Source organism: Heterodontus francisci, chromosome 14 (genome assembly GCF_036365525.1).
Source record: "Heterodontus francisci isolate sHetFra1 chromosome 14, sHetFra1.hap1, whole genome shotgun sequence".
Lineage (NCBI taxonomy): Eukaryota > Metazoa > Chordata > Chondrichthyes > Heterodontiformes > Heterodontidae > Heterodontus > Heterodontus francisci.
This window is the reverse complement of record NC_090384.1, coordinates 25,350,293-25,376,350: the sequence shown is the minus strand read 5'-3', so window position 1 is coordinate 25,376,350 and position 26,058 is coordinate 25,350,293. Positions and strand designations below refer to the sequence as shown.

The 26,058-nt window shown below is 49.2% G+C and overlaps 1 protein-coding gene across 2 annotated transcripts in view; it reads left to right on the top strand.

Moving 5' to 3' along the window:
• tp53i11b (tumor protein p53 inducible protein 11b) overlaps positions 1 to 26,058 on the top strand; it is a 238,178-nt gene that overhangs the window by 99,601 nt on the left and 112,519 nt on the right. For both annotated transcript variants that reach the window (XM_068045915.1, XM_068045914.1), the window contains exons 3-4: positions 12,030 to 12,088; positions 13,967 to 14,015. In XM_068045915.1, the coding sequence (XP_067902016.1) occupies positions 12,030 to 12,088; positions 13,967 to 14,015 (108 nt within the window). The remainder of the gene's footprint in view (positions 1 to 12,029; positions 12,089 to 13,966; positions 14,016 to 26,058) is intronic.

The following is a 26,058-nucleotide window of genomic DNA, read 5'->3' as shown; positions in this document are numbered from 1 at the left end:
TTGTATTCCAACCCTATTGAGAGAAAGGTCAACATTTTTGATTACCTTTGGATCTGTGCACTAATTTTGAGTGATTTGTTTATTTGGACAGCTAAATCCCTTTGCTCCTCCTCAGCTCTTAGTCTTTCACCATTAAGAATATATTCTGATTGTTCTTTGTCAGATCCAAAGTCATACTTCCCACAATAAACTCCATTTGCTACAGTTTTGGCCATTCACTTGGTCTGTATGTCCCTTTGGAGCTTCCTGTACAACTGGCACCTATCTTAGTGTCATATCCATGGATATACAACTCTTTATTCCAAATCATTCATATATATGGTGAAAAATTGAGGCCCAGTACAGATTCCTGGAGAACACCACTTGTTGCATTTCGCTGATCGGCAAACAAATCCTTTATCTGTACTCTCTTTCCCAATCAGCCCCATGTACCAAGATTACCTCCAATTCCATCCAGGCTCATTTTTGTGAATAATCTCTTGTGCAGAAGCTTGTCAAGTGTCTCTGGAAGACCATATAGCAACATCCATAGACACTCCCTTATCCGCCTTGTTAATAACCTTAAAATATTCAATTCTTCACAAATTCATGCTGACTCTCTTTGATCAGCTCATACTTGTCCAAGTGCTCAGTCACTCTGAGCTGAATTTTAATTTTCAGAAACACATGGGTTTGGGAATGGGTGCGAACGTTAAAACCGGTGAAATTGATTGTGTTAGGAAGCCGGTTCCAACCCCCGACTTCTGCATTTATCTGCAGGGCTCTAGACTGTGTGCGAGCAATTCCCCCTACCCCCCGCCACTCCCCCCTCCGCACCGGAAAGGCGGCTGGTCAATTTCAATGTGTTGATCACTCAGTTACAGCGATGTTAACATGGCTTTTTCAAGTTAACTTTGGGTCCATGGGTTTCCTGGGCTTTCTGGAATTCAGTGTCAGTGAAAGCAAGGTGGGAACACAGTGGCCATTGAGGGGACAGAAGACACAACAACAAAATATGTCAATAAGTACTGAAACCACACAGCTGCTTTCTTGCCCCTGATATGCGAAAGCCTTAGCTCACAATAACAATGCTTAAAGGTAACTTTGACAACTTTGGAGGATACCTGACAACTTTAGAGGTTTGTACATCTAATCTCCACTTTGGAGCTCTGATCTATCAGGTCAGCATTGGTGCTGCTAATGCTGTGTTACTTTGGACCTCAGATGACCAAGGTAACCGTCAGCAGGAGCAAGAGCAGCACCTGCAGTAGCATCAGCACCAACCTGTTGCTCAGACGTGTTGTTTGACAGAAGGGAGGCAGCAGCACAGAAGTGCAGCTCACAGAAGGCCATACTTGGTTCACAGGGCCAACAGGCAGAGGATGAGCTTCCTCGACATATTGGAACATCAGTGTCTCAGGGTCTCACGTCAGATGGTGACATTCATTTGCATGCTGCTGGAAGAAGACCTGCTGCCAACTGGACCTGGTGGCCATGCTTTAGCAGTGACATTTGCAGGATCTCACAGTCAGAAGTGGCTGATACAAATGCAAAATACTGCAGACGCTGGAAATCGATAACAAAAACAGAAAATGCTCAGGAGGTCCGGCAGCATCTGTGGAGAGAGGAACAGAGTTAACGTTCCATTTCCGCGACCTTTCATCAGAACTGCAAAAGTTAGAAATGTAACAGGTTTTGAGGAAGTGAAAGTGGGAGGGGGGAAGAAGAACAAAAGGGAAGGTCTGTGATAGAGTGGAGGGCAGGACAGATTAAATGTCAAGAGATTTCATGGTACAAAGCCAAAGGGAGTAGTAATGGGACAAGTAAAGAAACAAAAGATATATCTGGATGAGATGTGAACGGCAGGATAGCAGCCGTCCGAACACAAAGTAAAGGGATTAAGAAAGAAACAAGGGCGAGGTGTGAAATAAAGCCACAAAAAAAGAAAAAAGAAATGGGGGTAGAGGTTATGATTTAAACTTATTGAACTCAATATTGTGGAGATGGAGAATTGAAATGACAATTGACAGGAAGCTCGGGGTCGCACTTGCAGACTGAATGGGGGTGTCCCGCAAAGCGGTCACCAGGTCTGTGTTTAGTCTCCCCAATGAAGGAGAGACCGCATCATGAGCAGTGAATACAGTATACTGAAATGAAAGAAGTGCAAGTAAATCACTGTTTCATTTGGAACGAGTGCTTGGGGCCCTGTGTGGTGAGAAAAGAGGAGGTAAAAAGGCAGGTGTTCCATCTCCTGAGCTTTCATGTAAAGGTGCCGTAGGAAAGGAGCGAGTTGTTGGGGGTGACTGAGGAGTGGACCAGGGTGTCGAAGAGGGAGTGATCCCTTTGGAATGCTGAAAGGGGACGGGAAGGGAAGATGTGTTTAATGTTGCATCACGCTGGAGGTGGTGGAAATGCCTTATGATGATACATTGAATACGGAGGCTGGTGGGGTGGAAGGTGAAGACAAGGGAATCCCTAGTATGGTTCAGAGAGGGAGGGGAAGGGGTGAGAGCTGGTGACTGCTGGCTTGTTTTCCAGGGCTGGCAATTATGTTAATTTTGCCACCAATGCTGCCTGTCAGAATGAGCAGGTGTTTGGCTTTGCAGCTCTGGCTGGTTTCCCTCTGGCGCAGGACATCATCAACTGCACACATGTGGTAATTAAAGCATCTTCAGATTACCCAGGAGTGTTCATCAATCCCATGGGCTTCCACTCCATCGATGTGCAGCTGGGGTGCAACCACACAGAAGATCTGTATGTAGGTGACAGCAGGATTCACAGGCAGCTACCACGATTCTTTTATCCTGCGGCAGCCAACTTTCCCTAATCTCTTCGCACTTCTAAGCAGACTTACTGGCAGACTGCTTGGAGGCAAGGGACATAAAACATTAAGTCAACATGAGGAAGTGTTATTTGTCATGTGACTGTCTGATTTTTGATTTGTTACCAGGTAGCTGGGAGGCCATCTCCCCATCTCCAGTGGCTGAGCATTCTGACAATGTCCAACACTGCCTACTTGACTTCTGTTAGTTGCACGATGACTGGAGGGCGACCTCCAGTTCTCTGCCTCTCCCTCATGTTCTGTGCTCTCTTCTGTATTCAGGGAAAGAAGAGACCCTATGAGTGAGAGCTATGGCATGTATTGAATGTATGGATGGAGAGCATTTGTTGAGGGCAACTGTGAGGGAGACCATGCCATTGCATAACAATGAAGGCGGGTGTCAGTGATGGATGGACAGATGGGGATGTGAGAAAGTGCATCGACAGAAAGGGATGGGTGCCAGGTAAGTTGGTATGAGGAGTGATGTGCTGGAGTAGGCTTGAGAAGGCAGAGTGAGGGGGTTGTGATACCCACGACAGGATGTAGGTGAATATGCCATTGTACTCACCGTTCCTTCCCTGCCTTTAAACATCTGGACTCCATTTTGCCAATTCCTTCTCTTGTGCTCCCAAATCTATTAAATTATATGTTTGGCATGTCCCTTTAAATACTGGTGTTGAAATCGACTCATGCAAGTCATCATCACACTCGCTTATTCTAATTGGTTGAGAAACCTGGAAATTATATGGTATTGCAATGGCTGGGTTATAAAACCACAGATGGTGCGCTGCACTTACTTCTGAGTTTCCCTCGTAATACCAGACTCCCTGCACCCGGTATGTTGCAAAGTTAAAATCCAGTCTCTGATAGATTACAATAACTTCCCCACCAATGACAGGTCTGCAGTTTCCTGGTTTCTCCCTCCCTCCCTTCTTAAATAATGGAGTGGCATTTGTAACTCAACAATCCAAAGGGCACAACTCTCAAACTTACAGCCTTTGGAAAATTCTGATGAATGCATCTTCAATGTCTTCACCTGGTTGTTTTAATACCCTTTTCATAATGATTGGACCATTCTTAATCTGATTAGACCTTTGGCATTCTGATCCAGTTAATCTTCAGATGAAAAGGATTAGCCACAGCTCCCGGTGACAGGACTCCAGCACCTTATTTTATTTATTTATTTAGAGATACAGCACTGAAACAGGCCCTTCGGCCCACCGAGTCTGTGACGACCAACAACCACCCATTTATACTAACCCTCCAGTAACCCCATATTCCCTACCACCTACCTACACTAGGGGCAATTTACAACAGCCAATTTACCTATCACCTGCAAGTCTTTGGCTGTGGGAGGAAACCGGAGCACCCAGTGAAAACCCACGCGGTCACAGGGAGAACTTGCAAACTCTGCACAGGCAGTACCCAGGATCGAACCCGGCTCCCTGGAGCTGTGAGGCTGCAGTGCTAACCGCACTGTCACACAGCAAGAAAGACAAATTCTCCTGAATTGTGGTTATACCCCTATATGTACATTCATACATGGAGAAAAGAGCAAATAGAAATAGCTCTGATTTGACTTGCAACACAGCTTTGTTGCTGTTACAGCCTGATCTAAATCTATTTATAAATCCATTAATACAACAAGTCAAAAGGAAAACTGATTTCAACAACTGTGATATTTGCAGAGAGAAGAGGGTAAAAGAAAGAAAGAAGAAAGTATCCTCACATCTCCAATCATGGTTCCATTCTTCTGCAGTAGAACATGACTTATGGTGACCAGGAGTTTAACACGACTGTTTCCTTTATCTGATTACTGGGAATTAAATGCCAATCTTGACAGTTTAATTGATCCGTAAGTTTTCAGAGTTTGTCATCCTACAGGATTGTGGGTATTTGAGTAATAGCAAGCATGGCCTTTGCTTATTGACTGATGAATCATTGCTGCAGGCTGACAGAGTGAAATCAAACAGCTGCACTTTCCAGCCCAGTAGGAGCAGTTATTTGGCAGAATCATATTTTCCTTTTCCAAATAACAAATTGCATTATGCTGAGAAGATAGATAAATCGCACCAACTGAACAAAAACAACCAAATCAAAATAAACAGTAACAGTGTATTAAATGCGCTATTGCACACTATTAAATCAATGACGGTACATCAGAAAACCGACCAAACCCAATAAACACTAACAGCACATTACATAGACCCCAAAACATAAACTGTCTCTCTCTCTCACACACACACAAACACACTCAGTGAACACTGACTGTCCAACACACACACACACACACTGAGTGAACACTGACTGTCCATCACACACATACACACACTCAGTGAACACTGACTGTCCATCACACACACTCAGTGAACATCACACATACACACACAATAAACACTGACAGTCTATCACACACACACACACTCAGTGAACACTGACTGTCCATCACACACACACACTCAGTAAACACTGACTGTCCATCACACACACACACACACTCAGTAAACACTGACAGTCCATCACACACACACACACTCAGTGAACACTGACTGTCCATCATACACACACACACACTCAGTGAACACTGACTGTCCATCACACACACACACTCAGTGAACACTGACTGTCCATCACACACACACACACTCAGTGAACACTGACTATCCATCACACACACTCGGTGAACATCACACATACACACACACACACACACACACTCAGTAAACACTGACAGTCCATCACACACACACACACTCAGTGAACACTGACTATCCATCACACACACTCGGTGAACATCACACATACACACACACACACACTCAGTGAACACTGACTGTCCATCACACACACACACACACACTCAGTAAACACTGACAGTCCATCACACACACACACACTGTGCTGTGCTTACCTGGTCTGCCCTACATATGACTCCAGATCCACAGCAATGTGGTTGACTCTTAACTGCCCTCTAAAATGGCCTGGCAAGCCACTCAGTTGTATCAAAGTGCTGCAGAAAAGTCAAAGAATAAAACTGGATGGACCACCCAGTATTGACCTAGGCACCAGAAATTACAACAGCACACACTGCCCAGTTGACCCATAAAGTCCTCCTCACTAACAGGTGGGGACTTGTGCCAAAATTGGGAGAGCTGTCCACAGACTAGTCAAGCAACAGCCTCACATATTTATACTCACCGAATCATACCTTACAGACATTGTCTCAGACCCCTCCATCACCAATGGAGAGGCAGCGGGGCGGCAGAGTTGTCTACAATCGGGAGGGAGTGACCCTTGGAATCCTCAACATTGACTCCGGACCCCATGAAGTCTCATGACATCAGGTCAAAGATAGGCAAAAAAACTTCCTGCTGATTACCACCTATCGCTCTCCCTTAGCTTATGAATCAGTACTCTTCCATGTAGAACATCACTTGAAAAAAGAACTGAGGGTAGCAAGGGCACAGTATGTACTCTGGGTGGGGGACTTCACCAAGGGTGGCTCGGTAGCACCACTACTGACCGAGTTATCCGTGTCCTGAAGGGCATATCTGCCAGACTGGGTGAGGGAATCAGGTGGTGAGAGGGAAAAACCTGCTTGCTGACACCAAACTACCTTTTGCAGATGAATCTGTCCATGACCATATTGGTAGAAGTGACCACTGCACAATCGTTGTGGAGACAAAGTTTCATCTACACATTGAAGATAACCTGCAGTGTGTGGCACTGGCACTGTGCGAAATGGGATAGATTCAGAACAGAGCCAGCAGCTCAAAACAGGGCATTTATGAGGCACTGTGGGCCATCAGCAACAGCAGAATTGTATTTAACCACAATCTGTAACCTCATGGCTTGGCATTTTTTTTATTCATTCATGGGATTTCACTGGCCACGCCAGCATTTATTGCCCATCCCTAATTGCCCTTGAGAAGGTGGTGGTGAGCTGCCTTCTTGAAACATTGCAGTCCATGTGAGGTAGGTACACCCACAGTGCTGTTAGGAAGGGAGTTCCAGGATTTTGACCCAGCGACAGTGAAGGAACGGTGATATAGTTCCAAGTCAGGATGGTGTGTGACCTGGAGGGGAACTTGCAGCAGGTGGTGTTCCCATGAATCTGCTGCTTTTGTCCTTCGAGGTGGTAGGGATTGCAGCTTTGGAAGGTGCTGTCTAAGGAGCCTTGATGTGTTGCTGCAGTGCATCTTGTAGATGATACACACTGCTGCCACTGTGTGTCGGTGGTGGAGGGAGTGAATGTTTGTGGATGGTGTGCCAATTAAGTGGGCTGCTTTGTTCTGGATGGTGTCGAGCTTATTGAGTGTTGTTGGAGTTGCACCCATCCAGGCAAGTGGAGATTATTCCATCACACTCCTGACTTGTGCCTTGTAGATGGTGGACAGGCTTTGGGGAGTCAGGAGGTGAGTTACTCTCCGCAGGATTCCTAGCCTCTGACCTGCTCTTGTAGCCACGGTATTTATATGGCTACTCCAGTTCAGTTTCTGGCCAATGGTAGCCCCTAAGATGTTGATAGTGGGGTATTCAGCAATGGTAATGCCATTGAATGTCAAGGGGAGATGGTTAGATTCTCTCTTTTTGGAGATGGTCATTGCCTGGCACTTATGTGGTGCAAATGTTACTTGCCACTAATCAGCCCAAGCCTGGATATTGTCCAGGTCTTGCTGCATTTCTGCACGGACTGCTTCAGTGTTTGAGGAGTCGCGAATGGTGCTGAACATTGTGCAATCATCAGTGAACATCCCCACCTGACATTATGATTGAAGGAAGGTCATTGATGAAGCAGCTGAAGATGGTTGGGCCTAAGGCACTACCCTGAGGAACTCCTGCAGTGATGTTCTGGAGCTCAGATGATTGACCTCCAACAACCACAACCATCTTCCTTTGCGCTAGGTATGACTCCAACCAGCAGAGAGTTTTCCCCCTGATTCCCATTGACTCCAGTTTTGCTAGGACTCCTTGATGCCATACTCAGTCAACTGCTACCTTGATGTCAATGGCAGTCACTCTCACTTCACCTCTTGAGTTCAGCTCTTTTGTCCATGTTTGAACCACGCCTGTAATGAGGTCAGGAGCTGAGTGGCCCTGGCGGAACCCAAACTGAGCATCACTGAGCAGGTTATTGCTAAGCAAGTGCTGCTTGATGGCACTGTTGATGACACCTTCCATCACTTTACTGATGATTGAGAGTAGGCTGATGGGGCGGTAATTGGCCGGGTTGGACTTGTCCTGCTTTTTGTGTACAGGACATACCTGGGCAATTTTCCACATTGCCGGGTAGATGCCCGTGTTGTTGCTATACTGTAATAGCTTGGCTAGAGATGCGGCAAGTTCTGGAGCACAGGTCTTCAGTACTATTGCCGGAATATTGGCAGGACCCATAGCCTTTGCAGTGTCCAGTGCCTTCAGTCGTTTCTTGATATCATGTGGAGTGAATCGAATTGGCTGAAGTCTGGCATCTGTAATGCTGGGGACTTCAGGAGGGGGCCAAGATGGATCATCAATTCTGCACTTCTGGCTGAAGATTGTTGCAAATGCTTCTGCCTTACCTTTCGCACTGATGTGCTGGGCTCCCCCATCATTGAGGATGGGGATATTTGTGGAGCCACCTCCTCCAGTTAGTTGTTTAATTGTCCACCACCATTCACGACTGGGTGTGGCAGGACTGCAGAGCTTAGATCTGATCCATTGGTTATGGGATCACTTAGCTCTGTCTATTGCATGCTGTTTATGAAGTTTGGCATGCAGGTAGTCCTGGGTTGTAACTTCACCAGGTTGACACCTCATTTTGAAGTATGCCTGGTGCTGCTCCTGGCATGCCCTCCTACACTCATCATTGAACCAGTGTTGGTCTCCTGGCTTGATGGTAATGCTAGAGTGGGGGATATGCCGGGCCATGAGCTTACAGATTGTGGTTGAGTACAATTCTGCTGCTGCTGATGGCCCACAGCGCCTCATGGATGCCCAGTTTTGCCTTGTTAGATCTGTTCGAAATCTATCCCATTTAACACGGTGATAGTGCCACACAACACGATGGACGGTATCCTCAATGTGAAGGCAGGACTTGGTCTCCACAAGGACTGTGCGGTGGTCACTCCTACCAATACAGTCATGGACAGAAGCATCTGCGGCAGGCAGATTGGTGAGGACAAGGTCAAGTATGGTTTTTCCCTCTTGTTGGTTCCCCCACCACCTGCCGCAGACCCAGTCTAGCAGCTATGTCCTTTAGTAGTCGGCCAGCTCAGTCAGTAGTGGTGCTACCGAGCCACTCTTGGTGATGCACATTGAAGTCCCCCACCCAGAGTACATTTTGTGCAAGTGGTATTCAACATGGAGGAGTACTGATTCATCAGCTGAGGCAGGGCAGTAGGTGGTAATCAGTAGGAGGTTACCTTGCCCATGTTTGACCTGATGCCATGAGACTTCATGGGGTTCAGAGTCAATGTTGAGGACTCCCAGGGCACCTCCCTCCCTACTGTAGACCACTGTCCCGCCACCTCTGGTGGGTCTGTCCTGCCGATGGGACAGGACATACCCAGGGATAGTGATTGCAGTGTCTGGGACATTGTCTATAAGGTACGATTCTGTGAGTATGACTATGTCAGGCTGTTGCTTGTCTAGTCTGTGGGACAGCTCTCCCAACTTTGGCACAAGCCCCCAGATGTTAGTAAGGAGGACTTTGCAGGGTCGAAGGGCTGGGTTTGCCGTTGTCGTTTCCAGTGCCTAGGTCGATGCCGGGTGGTCCATACGGTTTCATTCCTTTTTATCGACTTTGTAGCGGTTAGATACAACTGAGTGGCTTGCTAGGCCATTTCAGAGGGCATGTAAGAGTCAACCACATTGCTGTGGGCCTGGAGTCACATGTAAGCCAGACCAGGTAAGGAGAGCAGATTTCCTTCCCTAAAGGACATTAGTGAACCAGATGGGTTTTTACAACAATCGACAATGGATTCATGGCCATCATTAGACTAGCTTTTAATTCCAGATTTATTAATTAAATTCAAATTCCGCCTTCTGCTGTGGTGGGATTCGAACCCATGTCTCCAGATCAATACCCTGGGTCTCTCGGTTACTAGTCCAGTGATAATACCACTACGCCACCGCCTCTTCACTCTACCATGGCCATCAAGCCAGGGGATCAACTCTGTTTCAATGAGGAGTGTAGGAGAGCATGCCAGGAGCAGCACCAGGCATACCTAAAAATGAGGTACCAACCTGGTGAAGCTAAAACACAAGACTACATGCGTGCTAAACATGGAAGCAGCATACTAAGAGCTTAGCAATGTCACAACCAATGATCAGATCAAACTTCTGCAGTCCTGGCACTTACAGTCATGAATGGAAAATTAAACAACTAACTGGAGGAGGAGGTTCTAGAACCATCCCCATCCTCAATGATGGGGGAGCCCAGCACGTCAAAAGATAAGGCTGAAGCACATTCAGCCAAAACTGCCAAGTGGATGATCCATCTCGGTCTCCTCCTGAAGTCTCCAGCATCACAGATGCCAGTTTTCAGACAAATTTATTTACTCCACTTGATATTAAGAAACAGCCGAAGGCTCTAGATACAGAAAAGGCTATGGGTCCTGACAACATCCCGGCTTTAGGACTGAAGATGTGCTCCAGAACTTGCCGCGCCCCTAGCCAAGCTGTTCCAGTACAGCAACAACACTGGCATTTACCCGGCAATGTAGAAAATTGCCCAGGTATGTCCAGTACACAAAAAGCAGGACAAATCCTGTCCGGCAAATTACTGCCCCATTAGTCTACTCTCGATCATCGGTAAAGTGATGGAAGGTGTCATCGACAGTACTATCAAGCAGCACTTACTCAGCAACAACCTGCTTAGTGATGCTCAGTTTGGGGGTTCCACCAGGGCCACTCAGCTCCAGATCTCATTCCAGCCTTGGTGCAAACATGGACAAAAAAGCTGAATTCCAGAGGTGAGGTGAGAGTGACTGCTCTTGATATCAAGGCAGCATTTAACCGAGTGTGGCATCAAGGAGCCCCAACAAAAGTGGAGGCAATGGGAATCAGGGAGAAAACTCTCCACTGGTTGGAGTTTTACGTAACACGAAGGAAGATGGTTGTGGTTGTTGGAGGCCAATCATCTCAGCCCCAGGAGTTCCTCAGGGTAGTGTCCTAGAGAGAGAGAGAGAGAGATACACCACTGAAACAGGCCCTTCAGCCCACCGAGTCTGCCAACCATCAACCACCCATTTATACTAATCCTACATTAGTCCCATATTCCCTACCACATCCCCACCTAGGCCCAACCATCTTCAGCTGCTTCATCAATGACCTTCCCTCCATCATAAAGTCAGAAGTGGAAATGTTCGCTGATGATTGCACAATGTTCAGTACCAGTTGCGATTCCTCAGATACTGAAGCAGTTCATGCCCGCATGCAGCAAGATCTGGACAACATTCTGGCTTGGGCTGATAAGCAGCATAGCATTTGTACCAGGCACTGACTGTCTCCAACAAGAGGGAATCTAACCACCTCTCCTTAACTTTCAATGGTATTACCATATCTGAATCCCCCACCATCAAAATCCTGGGGGTTACCATTGACCAGAAACTGAACTGGACCAGACATATAAATACTGTGACTTGGAACTATATCGCCTTCCTTCTCTGTCGCTAGGTCAAAATCCTGGAACTCCCTTCCTAACAGCACTGTGGGTGTACCTACCCTACATGGACTGCAGCGGTTCAAGAAGGCAGCTCACCACCACCTTCTCAAGGGCAATTAGGGATGGGCAATAAATGCTGGCCTAGCCAGCGACACCCACATTCCATGAATGAATTAAAAAAACTAATGGTATTCCCACATGGTTTTCATTGCATATCTTCTGAGCAATGTTATGCAGGAGTCAAAGCAGCTTTGGTTTCCACATAATTAAGCTCCTAAACACATATTGTGCTGTGCATGAAGTTCAATGCTGCAAGTCAACCAAAAACATTCGGTGACACACTTGCGAAGGTTACCTTTGGACAGTGTCAGCAAAAGACCGGTACCCCATCAGGACCAACCTCAGTATCAGCAGAGGCCTGGGAGCTGAGTGCTGACCATCCTTTTGGGTGGAAAAATCCCCAGAAAGGAAGAGAGAAAATAGATTCACAAACCAAACAGGATGACAGCTTGAATTAAAAGCATTGGATACTGGTCATTTGGAGGGTTCTGTGTTGTCTAATACTCATCTCTTCTTTTCCAGATCAGTCAAGTACTGGGAAATGAAATGAAATTCGCCATGAGAGAACCTTTGGGTCTCAGGTACAACTTTTAATGTTGAAATAAAATGTAATTATTTAGCAATTGCTGGCACAGTGAGGTTCCTGTAATGATGTGATATCGAGGGCTGTTTCTGCATCTACGTTCTGTCCTGTCTGGGACAACACACAGAGCTGTTCACTGATGTATGAGTGTGCAGGATCTCCCCAGCCTGAACCCAGGCTAATTATTCCCATTGAGTCAGCTGTGGGTATTTGCCGAGTTTGTCACTGTGTTATTAGTTACCTGATGGGACTGATTATTTCAATTAGAAAGATGTCATATCTGCCAGAGTTCAGCACAGTCCATGTCTCACTGTGTCAGCCAAGGCTCAGTTGGCGGCACTCTTGCCGCTGAGTTGGAAGGTTATGAGTCCGAATTCCACTCCAGGACTTGAGCATAAAAATCAAGGCTGACGCTCCAGTGTAGTATTAAGGGAATGCTGCACTATCAGAGGTGCCCTTTTTTTTGGATGAGAAGTTAAACCGACGCTCTCTCTGCCCTCTCAGGTGGGCATAAAATATCCCCATGTACTATTTTGAAGAAGAACGGGGAGTTCTCCCTGGCGTCCTGGCCAATCTTTTATCCCTCAATTAATATCACAAAGCTGTCTGCGGGAGCTGGCTGTGTGCAAATGGCTGCTGCGTTTCCTGTATTACAACAGTGACGACACTTCAAAAAGTACTTCATTGGCTGTGAAGTGCTTCGGGATGTCCGGTGGTCTTGAAAAGGGTGAGATAAATGCAAGTCTTTCCTTTTTGGTGATGCCCTGCAGTCATGCAAAAGGAATCGCAGAAAGTAACCATGAAGGAGTAGGGAATTGAGGATGATAGTCTGCTACTCTGGGAGATGGGGATGCTCTATCCTTACTGCCTTGCGGTGGGTACACAGTGAATTCTGCAATCAGCTGCTCTCAGTTCCATCAGCTCTCTGCTATTTTGCTCATGGCTCTGTTGTTTGTGTACAAATTTGACAGTGACTGTGGAAGTGATATTCAACCATATGAGGCATCATAGTCAAGTGTGGCAGTAAAAAAACAAGAGTAAATAAAACGTCATCATTTAAAAATGAAAGCCAATTTCTGAAACGAAGCAGTAAAGTGATTCCGAGTTGTATGTTGGGGCTGAATATTAATAGGGAGAATGTTGCCTGCTGTATGCCCAGCTCTGCTCCTCTTGGTGCTGCACTCACACAGGATCCCTGATAGTCATGGGGCCCCCGAGCTATATTTCAATCCCAAATCCTAAACATCAGCTCCATCCAGGAGAAACGGAGTCATTTCATGTCATTCCTTATTTCTGTACGTCCATCTATCAGTCCTAATTATCAAAAGGGACAGAATTACCATAGTAATGCATCGACAAAATAACAATGTGGTAACAATAAGAATCTTAATCTGTTTTGTAATAGCAATTATGTGACTATGCCAGATTGTGAACCTATCTTTATGTGTATGTGGCTGTGTGTAAATCATTCACGGCGTGTTTTTGTGTGTTGCTGTGTGTTGGTGAGTGTGTGTCTGTCGTTGTGTGTAAATCTTTCATGGTGTGTGTGTGTGTGTAAATCTTTCATGGTGTGTATGTGTGTCACTGTGTGTGTATCTGTCGCGCTGTGTAAATCTTTCACCGTGTGTATGTGTGTCACTGTGTGTGTATCTGTCGCTGTGTGTATGTATGTCACTGTGTGTATCTGTCGCTGTGTGTATGTGTGTCACTGTGCGTATCTGTCGCTGTGTGTGTATCTGTCGCTGTGTGTATGTGTGTCACTGTGTGTGTTTGTCGCTGTGTGTAAATCTTTCACAGCGTGTTTGTGTGTGTGCAGTACTATGCACCTGTGTCTGCCACTCTGTGTGCACTAATCGCTCTGTTTGACTCTCTTTAGGATATGGCAACTGGTGTCAGCAATCATGTTCAGCGTTGTTGCCGTTATGGTAAGTTTACACGTGTTTAACATCATCCAATACATTAAATGAAGACACAGGAGTGACTGGATGAAGGACCTATGACTGTGAAATAGGTTGTGTATTAGAGTCTGCTCCCTGTGTGTCAAACATTGTCAGACTTAGTTCTTATTGTTGTGCTGATGGGGAAAGTTGGAACCGAGGCAGCATCATTGCTGTTGAGATTGCTGTGAATGTTATAGTGTGGGACGAGAGGAGAGAGAGGCTCTGTTTGATTTTGCTCAGTAAGTTCATTGATTAATGAATCAAAAGCTAATGAATGAAAAAAGGGATGCTTCCATCATGGAGTGGGGAATGTGAGTGAGAGGCAGTAACTGCTGCTTGAAACATTGAAATCAGATTTGGGATAGCAGAGGATATCACTGGGTGAGCTTTACTGCCAGGTTTTGGGTTGCTTTCCTGGGGTTTCCATTGAACAAAGTTTACAGGAAAATTGATGCAAAGATCTGAATGTCACTTGTCTCACTCAGAGACACCAAAATATCAGAGAATTTGGACCCAGATTCTGCAGGAAGGAACAGAGGCACTGTAGAATTCTGTATATAAACTGATACCAACTGAAGCTAGGGAATACATGTAATTCAGGATTCCGATACGCCGGGAATAAATGTACGGCGGGATTCTCCTACGCCGGGGATAAATGTACTGCGAGATTTCCCTACGCTGGGGATAAATGTACGGCGGGATTCCCCGACACCGGGGATAAATGTACTGCGGGATTCCCCTACACCGGGGATAAATGTACTGCGAGATTCCCCTACTCCGAGGATAAATGTACTGCGGGATACCCCGACACCGGGGATAAATGTACTGCGAGATTCCCCTACTCCGAGGATAAATGTACTGCGGGATACCCCGACACCGGGGATAAATGTACTGCGAGATTCCCCTACTCCGGGGATAAATGTACTGCGGGATTCTCCTACGCCGGGGATAAATGTACTGCAGAATTCCCCTACGCTGGGGATAAATGTACTGCGGGATTCCCCTACACCGGGGATAAATGTACTGCGGGATTCTCCTACGCCGGGGATAAATGTAGTGCGAGATTTACCTACGCTGGGGATAAATGTACTGCGGGATTCCCCTACTCCGAGGATAAATGTACTGCGGGATTCCCCGATGCTGGGGATAAACGCACTGCGGGATTCCCATGCTCCGGGGATAAATGTACTGCGAGATTCCCCTACTCCGAGGATAAATGTACTGCGAGATTCCCCTACGCTGGGGATAAATGCACTGCGGGATTCCCATACTCCGGGGATAAATGTACTGTGGGATTCCCATATGCCGGGAATAAATGCACTGCGGGATTCCCCTACTCCGGGAATAAATGTACTGTGGGATTCCCCTATTCCGGGGATAAATGTACAGCTGATTCCCCTACGCCGGGGATAAATGTACTACGGGATTGCCCTACGCCGGGAATAAATGCACTGCGGGATTCCCCTACTCCGGGAATAAATGCACTGCGGGATTCCCCTACTCCGGGAGTAAATGCACTGCGGGATTCCCCTACTCAGGGAATAAATGTACTGCAGGATTCCCCTACTCCGGGGATAAATGTACTACGGGATTCCCCTACGTTGGGGATAAATACACTGCGGGATTCCCACAAATGTTCTGCGGGATTCCCACAATCCGGGATAAATGTACTGCGTGATACCCCTGCTTCGGGGATAAATGTACTGCGGGATTCCTCTACTCCGAGGATAAATGTACTGCGGGATTCCCATACTCCGGGGATAAATGTACTGTGGGATTCCCATACTCCGGGATAAATGTACTGCGGGATTCCCCGACGCCGGGAATAAATGCACTGCGGGATTCCCCTACTCCGGAAATAAATGCACTGCGAGATTCCCCTACGTCGGGAATAAATGCACTGCGGGATTCCCCTACTTCGGGAATAAATGCACTGCGGGATTCCCCTCGCCGGGAATAATTGTACTGCAGGATTCCCCTACGCCGGGGATAAATGTACTGCGGGATTTCACGACGCCGGGGATAAATGCACTGAGGGATTCCCCTGCGCCGGGAATAAATGCACTGCGGGATTCCTCGACGCCGGGAATAAATGCACTGTGGGATTCCCCTACACCGGGACTAAATGCACTGCGGGATTCCCCCACACCAGGAAGAAATGGACTGTGGGATTCCCCTACACCGGGACGAAATGCACTGCGGGATTCCCCTACTCCGGGGATAAATTTACTGCGGGATTCCCCTACTCCGGAGATAAATGTACTGCTGGATTCCCCTACTCCGGGAATAAATTCCACTGCGGGATTCCCCTACTCCGGGAATTAATGCACTGCGGGATTCCCCTACGCTGGGGATAAATGTACTGCGGGATTCCCCTTGTCCGGGGATCAATGTACTGCGGGATTCCCCTACGCCGGGGATAAATGTACTGCTGGATTCCCCTACGCCGGGAATAAATGTACTGCGGGATTCCCCTACACCGGGACTAAGTGCACTGTGGGATTCCCCTACTCCGGGGATAAATGTACTGCGGGATTCCCCTACACCGGGACTAAGTGCACTGTGGGATTCCCCTACTCCGGGAATAAATGTACTGCGGGATTCCCCTCCTCCGCGGATAAATGTACTGCAGGATTCCCCTACTCCGGGGATAAATGTACTGCGGGATTCCCACAAATGTTCTGCGGGATTCCCACAATCAGGGATAAATGCACTGTGCGATGCCCCTGCTCTGGGGATAAATTTACTGCGGGATTCCCCTCCTGCGGGGATAAATGTACTGCAGGATTCGCCTACTCCGGGGATAAATGTACTGCGAGATTCCCCTATTCCGGGGATGAATGTACTGCGGGATTCCCACAAATGTTCTGCGGGATTCCCACAATCAGGGATAAATGTACTGTGCGATGCCCCTGCTCTGGGGATAAATGTACTGCGGGATTCCCCTACTCCGGGAATAAATGTACTGCGGGATTCCCCTATGCCAGGAATAAATGCACTGCGGGATTTCCCTACTCCGGGGATAAATGTACTGCGGGATTCCCCTACGCCGGGAATAAATGCACTGCAGGATTCCCGTACTCCGGGGATAAATGTCCTGCGGGATTTCCCTACTCCGGGGTTAAATGTACTGCGGGATTCCCCTACTCCGGGGATAAATGTACTGCGGGATTCCCGTACTCCGGGGATAAATGCACTGCAGGATTCCCGTACTCCAGGGATAAATGTCCTGCGGGATTTCCCTACTCCGGGGTTAAATGTACTGCGGGATTCCCCTACTCCGGGGATAAATGTACTGCGGGATTTCCCGACGCCGGGGATAAATTTACTGAGGGATTCCCCTACGCCGGGGATAAATGTACTGCGGGATTTCCCGACGCCGGGGATAAATGCACTGCGGGATTCCCCTACGCCGTGGATAAATGTACTGCGGGATTTCCCGACGTCGGGAATAAATGTACTGCGGGATTTCCCGACGCCGGGGATAAATGCACTGCGGGATTCCCCTACGCCGGGGATAAATGTACTGCGGGATTTCCCGACGCCGTGGATAAATGTACTGCGGGATTTCCCGACGTCGGGAGTAAATGCACTGCAGGATTCCCGTACTCCGGGGATAAATGTCCTGCGGGATTCCCCTACGCCGTGGATAAATGTACTGCGGGATTTCCCGACGTCGGGAATAAATGCACTGCAGGATTCCCGTACTCCGGGGATAAATGTCCTGCGGGATTTCCCTACTCTGGGGTTAAATGTACTGCGGGATTCCCCTACTCCGGGGATAAATGTACTGCGGGATTTCCCGACGCCGGGGATAAATGTACTGCGGGATTTCCTGACGCCGGGGTTAAATTTACTGAGGGATTCACCGACGCCGGGAATAAATGCACTGCGGGATTCCCCTACGCCGGGTATTAATGTACTGCGGGATTTCCCGACACCGGGAATAAATGTACTGCGGGATTCCCCTACGCCGGGAATAAATGTACTGCGGGATTTCCCGACGCCGGGGTTAAATGTACTGCGGGATTCCCCTACGCCGGGCATAAATGTACTGCGGGATACCCCTACACCGGGACTAAGTGCACTGTGGGATTCCTCTACTCCGGGAATAAATGTACTGCGGGATTCCCCTACTCCGGGGATAAATGTACTGCGGGATTCCCCTACGCTGGGAATAAATGCACTGTGGGATTCCCCTACTCCGGAAATAAATGCACTGCGGGATTCCCCTACGTCGGGAATAAATGCACTGCGGGATTCCCCTACTTCGGGAATAAATGCACTGCGGGATTCCCCTACTTCGGGAATAAATGCACTGCGGGATTCCCCTACTCCGGTTATTAATGTACTGCGGGATTTCCCGACGCCGGGAATAAATGCACTGCGGGATTCCCCTACGTCGGGAATAAATGCACTGCGGGATTCCCCTACTTCGGGAATAAATGCACTGCGGGATTCCCCTACTTCGGGAATAAATGCACTGCGGGATTCCCCTACTCCGGGGATAAATGCACTGCGGGATTCCCCTACGCCGGGGATAAATGTACTGCGGGATTTCCCGACGCCGGGGATAAATGTACTGCGGGATTCCCCTACGCCGGGAATAAATGTACTGCGGGATTCCCCTACACCGGGAACAAATGTACTGCAGGATTCCCCTACTCCGCTTATAAATGTACTGCGGGATTCCCGTACTCCGGGGATAAATGCACTGCGGAATTCCCCTACGCCGGGAATAAATGCACTGCGGGATTCCCCTACGCCGGGAATAAATGTACTGCGGGATTTCCCGACACCGGGAATAAATGTACTGCGGGATTCCCCTACGCCGGGGATAAATGTACTGCGGGATTTCCCGACGCCGGGGATAAATGTACTGCGGGATTCCCCTACGCCGGGAATAAATGTACTGCGGGATTCCCCTACACCGGGAACAAATGTACTGCAGGATTCCCCTACTCCGCTTATAAATGTACTGCGGGATTCCCGTACTCCGGGGATAAATGCACTGCGGAATTCCCCTACGCCGGGAATAAATGCACTGCGGGATTCCCCTACGCCGGGAATAAATGTACTGCGGGATTCCCGTACTCCGGGAATAAATATACTGCGGGATTCCCCTCCTCCGGGGATAAATGTACTGCAGGATTCCCCTACTCCGGAGATAAATGTGCTGCTGGATTCCCCTACTCCGGGAATAAATACACTGCGGGATTCCCCTACTCCGGGAATTAATGCACTGCGGGATTCCCCTGCTCCGGTTATTATTGTACTGCGGGATTCCTCTACGCCGGGAATATATGTACTGCGGGATTCCCCTAATCCGGGAATTAATGCACTGCGGGATTCCCCTGCTCCGGTTATTATTGTACTGCGGGATTCCTCTACGCCGGGAATATATGTACTGCGGGATTCCCCTAATCCGGGAATTAATGCAATGCGGGATTCCCCTCCTCCGGTTATAAATGTACTGCGGGATTCCCCTACGCTGGGAATAAATGTACTGCGGGATTCCCCTACTCCGCTTATAAATGTACTGCGGGATTCCCGTACTCCGGGGATAAATGCACTGCGGAATTCCCCTACGCCGGGAATAAATGCACTGCGGGATGCCCCTACGCCGGGAATAAATGTACTGCGGGATTCCCCTACACCGGGAACAAATGTACTGCGGGATTCCCCTCCTCCGGGGATAAATGTACTGCAGGATTCCCCTACTCCGGGGATAAATGCACTGCGGAATTCCCCTACGCCGGGAATAAATGCACTGCGGGATTCCCCTACACCGGGAACAAATGTACTGCGGGATTCCCCTCCTCCGGGGATAAATGTACTGCAGGATTCCCCTACTCTGGGGATAAATGTACTGCGGGATTCCCCTACGCGGGGGATAAATGTACTGCAGGATTCCCCTACTCCGGGGATAAATGTACTGCGAGATTCCCCTACTCCAGGGATGAATGTACTGCGGGATTCCCACAAATGTTCTGCAGGATTCCCACAATCAGGGATAAATGTACTGCGCGATGCCCCTGCTCTGGGAATAAATGCACTGCGGGATTCCCCTACTCCGGGAATAAATGTACTGCGGGATTCCCGTACTCCAGGGATAAATGTACTGCGGGATTCCCCTACGCCGGGAATAAATGTACTGCGGGATTCCCCTACACCGGGAACAAATGTACTGCAGGATTCCCCTACTCCGCTTATAAATGTACTGCGGGATTCCCGTACTCCGGGGATAAATGCACTGCGGAATTCCCCTACGCCGGGAATAAATGCACTGCGGGATTCCCCTACGCCGGGAATAAATGTACTGCGGGATTTCCCGACACCGGGAATAAATGTACTGCGGGATTCCCCTACGCCGGGGATAAATGTACTGCGGGATTTCCCGACGCCGGGGATAAATGTACTGCGGGATTCCCCTACGCCGGGAATAAATGTACTGCGGGATTCCCCTACACCGGGAACAAATGTACTGCAGGATTCCCCTACTCCGCTTATAAATGTACTGCGGGATTCCCGTACTCCGGGGATAAATGCACTGCGGAATTCCCCTACGCCGGGAATAAATGCACTGCGGGATTCCCCTACGCCGGGAATAAATGTACTGCGGGATTCCCGTACTCCGGGAATAAATATACTGCGGGATTCCCCTCCTCCGGGGATAAATGTACTGCAGGATTCCCCTACTCCGGAGATAAATGTGCTGCTGGATTCCCCTACTCCGGGAATAAATACACTGCGGGATTCCCCTACTCCGGGAATTAATGCACTGCGGGATTCCCCTGCTCCGGTTATTATTGTACTGCGGGATTCCTCTACGCCGGGAATATATGTACTGCGGGATTCCCCTAATCCGGGAATTAATGCACTGCGGGATTCCCCTGCTCCGGTTATTATTGTACTGCGGGATTCCTCTACGCCGGGAATATATGTACTGCGGGATTCCCCTAATCCGGGAATTAATGCAATGCGGGATTCCCCTCCTCCGGTTATAAATGTACTGCGGGATTCCCCTACGCTGGGAATAAATGTACTGCGGGATTCCCCTACTCCGCTTATAAATGTACTGCGGGATTCCCGTACTCCGGGGATAAATGCACTGCGGAATTCCCCTACGCCGGGAATAAATGCACTGCGGGATGCCCCTACGCCGGGAATAAATGTACTGCGGGATTCCCCTACACCGGGAACAAATGTACTGCGGGATTCCCCTCCTCCGGGGATAAATGTACTGCAGGATTCCCCTACTCCGGGGATAAATGCACTGCGGAATTCCCCTACGCCGGGAATAAATGCACTGCGGGATTCCCCTACACCGGGAACAAATGTACTGCGGGATTCCCCTCCTCCGGGGATAAATGTACTGCAGGATTCCCCTACTCTGGGGATAAATGTACTGCGAGATTCCCCTACTCCAGGGATGAATGTACTGCGGGATTCCCACAAATGTTCTGCAGGATTCCCACAATCAGGGATAAATGTACTGCGCGATGCCCCTGCTCTGGGAATAAATGCACTGCGGGATTCCCCTACTCCGGGAATAAATGTACTGCGGGATTCCCGTACTCCAGGGATAAATGTACTGCGGGATTCCCCTACGACGGGAATAAATGTACTGCGGGATTCCCCTACACCGGGAACAAATGTACTGCAGGATTCCCCTACTCCGCTTATAAATGTACTGCGGGATTCCCGTACTCCGGGGATAAATGCACTGCGGAATTCCCCTACGCCGGGAATAAATGCACTGCGGGATTCCCCTACGCCGGGAATAAATGTACTGCGGGATTTCCCGACACCGGGAATAAATGTACTGCGGGATTCCCCTACGCCGGGGATAAATGTACTGCGGGATTTCCCGACGCCGGGGATAAATGTACTGCGGGATTCCCCTACGCCGGGAATAAATGTACTGCGGGATTCCCCTACACCGGGAACAAATGTACTGCAGGATTCCCCTACTCCGCTTATAAATGTACTGCGGGATTCCCGTACTCCGGGGATAAATGCACTGCGGAATTCCCCTACGCCGGGAATAAATGCACTGCGGGATTCCCCTACGCCGGGAATAAATGTACTGCGGGATTCCCGTACTCCGGGAATAAATATACTGCGGGATTCCCCTCCTCCGGGGATAAATGTACTGCAGGATTCCCCTACTCCGGAGATAAATGTGCTGCTGGATTCCCCTACTCCGGGAATAAATACACTGCGGGATTCCCCTACTCCGGGAATTAATGCACTGCGGGATTCCCCTGCTCCGGTTATTATTGTACTGCGGGATTCCTCTACGCCGGGAATATATGTACTGCGGGATTCCCCTAATCCGGGAATTAATGCACTGCGGGATTCCCCTGCTCCGGTTATTATTGTACTGCGGGATTCCTCTACGCCGGGAATATATGTACTGCGGGATTCCCCTAATCCGGGAATTAATGCAATGCGGGATTCCCCTCCTCCGGTTATAAATGTACTGCGGGATTCCCCTACGCTGGGAATAAATGTACTGCGGGATTCCCCTACTCCGCTTATAAATGTACTGCGGGATTCCCGTACTCCGGGGATAAATGCACTGCGGAATTCCCCTACGCCGGGAATAAATGCACTGCGGGATGCCCCTACGCCGGGAATAAATGTACTGCGGGATTCCCCTACACCGGGAACAAATGTACTGCGGGATTCCCCTCCTCCGGGGATAAATGTACTGCAGGATTCCCCTACTCCGGGGATAAATGCACTGCGGAATTCCCCTACGCCGGGAATAAATGCACTGCGGGATTCCCCTACACCGGGAACAAATGTACTGCGGGATTCCCCTCCTCCGGGGATAAATGTACTGCAGGATTCCCCTACTCTGGGGATAAATGTACTGCGGGATTCCCCTACGCGGGGGATAAATGTACTGCAGGATTCCCCTACTCCGGGGATAAATGTACTGCGAGATTCCCCTACTCCAGGGATGAATGTACTGCGGGATTCCCACAAATGTTCTGCAGGATTCCCACAATCAGGGATAAATGTACTGCGCGATGCCCCTGCTCTGGGAATAAATGCACTGCGGGATTCCCCTACTCCGGGAATAAATGTACTGCGGGATTCCCGTACTCCAGGGATAAATGTACTGCGGGATTCCCCTACGCCGGGAATAAATGCACTGAGGGATTCCCGTACTCCGGGGATAAATGTACTGCAGGATTCCCGTACTCTGGGGATAAATGTCCTGCGGGATTTCCCTACTCCGGGGTTAAATGTACTGCGGAATTCCCCAACTCCGGGGATAAATGTACTGCGGGATTGCCCTACTCCGGGGATAAATGTACTGCGGGATTCCCCTACTCCGGGGATAAATGTACTGCGGGATTCCCCAAGGCCGGGAATAAATGTAGTGCGGGATTCCCCTCGCCGGGAATAATTGTACTGCAGGATTCCCCTACTCCGGAGATAAATGTACTGCTGGATTCCCCTACGCCGAGAATAAATGTACTGCGGGATTCCCATACTCCGGGGATAAATGTTCTGCGGGATTCCCACAATCAGGGATAAATGTACTGTGCGATGCCCCTGCTCTGGGGATAAATGTACTGCGGGATTCCCCTACTCCGGGAATAAATGTACTGCGGGATTCCCCTACGCCAGGAATAAATGCACTGTGGGATTCCCCTACTCTGGGAATAAATGTTCTGCGGGATTCCCGTACTCCGGGGATAAATGTACTGCGGGATTCCCCTACGCCGGGAATAAATGCACTGCAGGATTCCCGTACTCCGGGGATAAATGTCCTGCGGGATTTCCCTACTCCGGGGTTAAATGTACTGCGGGATTCCCCTACTCCGGGAATAAATGTACTGCGGGATTCCCGTACTCCGGGGATAAATGTTCTGCGGTATTCCCGTACTCCGGGGATAAATGTACTGCGGGATTCCCCTACGCCGGGAATAAATGCACTGCAGGATTCCCGTACTCCGGGGATAAATGTCCTGCGGGATTTCCCTACTCCGGGGTTAAATGTACTGCGGGATTCCCCTACTCCGGGGATAAATGTACTGCGGGATTCCCCTACGCCGGGGATAAATTTACTGAGGGATTCCCCTACGCCGGGTATTAATGTACTGCGGGATTTCCCGACACCGGGAATAAATGTACTGCGGGATTCCCCTACGCCGGGAATAAATGTACTGCGGGATTTCCCGACGCCGGGGTTAAATGTACTGCGGGATTCCCCTACGCCGGGAATAAATGTACTGCGGGATACCCCTACACCGGGACTAAGTGCACTGTGGGATTCCTCTACTCCGGGAATAAATGTACTGCGGGATTCCCCTACTCCGGGGATAAATGTACTGCGGGATTCCCCTACACTGGGAATAAATGCACTGTGGGATTCCCCTACTCTGGAAATAAATGCACTGCGGGATTCCCATCGTCGGGAATAAATGCACTGCGGGATTCCCCTACTTCGGGAATAAATGCACTGCGGGATTCCCCTACTCCGGTTATTAATGTACTGCGGGATTCCCGTACTCCGGGGATAAATGTACTGCGGGATTCCCCTCGCCGGGAATAATTGTCCTGCGGGATTCCCCTACGCCGGGGATAAATTTACTGCGGGATTTCACGACGCCGGGAATAAATGCACTGTTGGATTCACCTACACCGGGACTAAATGCACTGCGGGATTCCCCCACACCGGGAAGAAATGGACTGTGGGATTCCCCTACACCGGGACTAAATGCACTGCGGGATTCCCCCACACCGGGAAGAAATGGACTGTGGGATTCCCCTACTCCGGGAATAAATACACTGCGGGATTCCCCTACTCCGGGAATTAATGCACTGCGGGATTCCCCTCCTCCGGTTATAAATGTACTGCGGGATTCCCCTACACTGGGAATAAATGTACTGCGGGATTCCCCTACTCCGCTTATAAATGTACTGCGGGTTTCCCGTACTCCGGGGATAAATGCACTGCGGAATTCCCCTACGCCGGGAATAAATGCACTGCGGGATTCCCCTACGCCGGGAATAAATGTACTGCGGGATTCCCCTACACCGGGAATAAATGTACTGCGGGATTCCCCTCCTCCGGGGATAAATGTACTGCAGGATTTCCCTACTCCGGAGATAAATGTGCTGCTGGATTCCCCGACTCCGTGAATAAATACACTGCGGAATTCCCCTACTCCAGGAATTAATGCACTGCGGGATTCCCCTACGCCGGGAATATATGTACTGCGGGATTCCCCTAATCCGGGAATTAATGCACTGCGGGATTCCCCTCCTCCGGTTATAAATGTACTGCGGGATTCCCCTACGCTGGGAATAAATGTACTGCGGGATTCCCCTACTCCGCTTATAAATGTACTGCGGGATTCCCCTGCGCGGGGGATAAATGTACTGCAGGATTCCCCTACTCCGGGGATAAATGCACTGCGGAATTCCCCTACGCCGGGAATAAATGCACTGCGGGATTCCCCTACGCCGGGAATAAATGTACTGCGGGATTCCCCTACACCGGGAATAAATGTACTGCGGGATTCCCCTCCTCCGGGGATAAATGTACTGCAGGATTCCCCTACTCTGGGGATAAATGTACTGCGGGATTCCCCTACGCGGGGGATAAATGTACTGCAGGATTCCCCTACTCCGGGGATAAATGTACTGCGAGATTCCCCTACTCCGGGGATGAATGTACTGCGGGATTCCCACAAATGTTCTGCGGGATTCCCACAATCAGGGATAAATGTACTGCGCGATGCCCCTGCTCTGGGGATAAATATACTGCGGGATTCCCCTTTGCCAGGAATAAATGCACTGCGGGATTCCCCTACTCCGGGAATAAATGTACTGCGGGATTCCCGTACTCCGGGGATAAATGTACTGCGGGATTCCCCTACGCCGGGGTTAAATGTACTGCGGAATTCCCCAACTCCGGGGATAAATGTACTGCGGGATTGCCCTACTCCGGGGATAAATGTACTGCGGGATTCCCCTACTCCGGGGATAAATGTACTGCAGG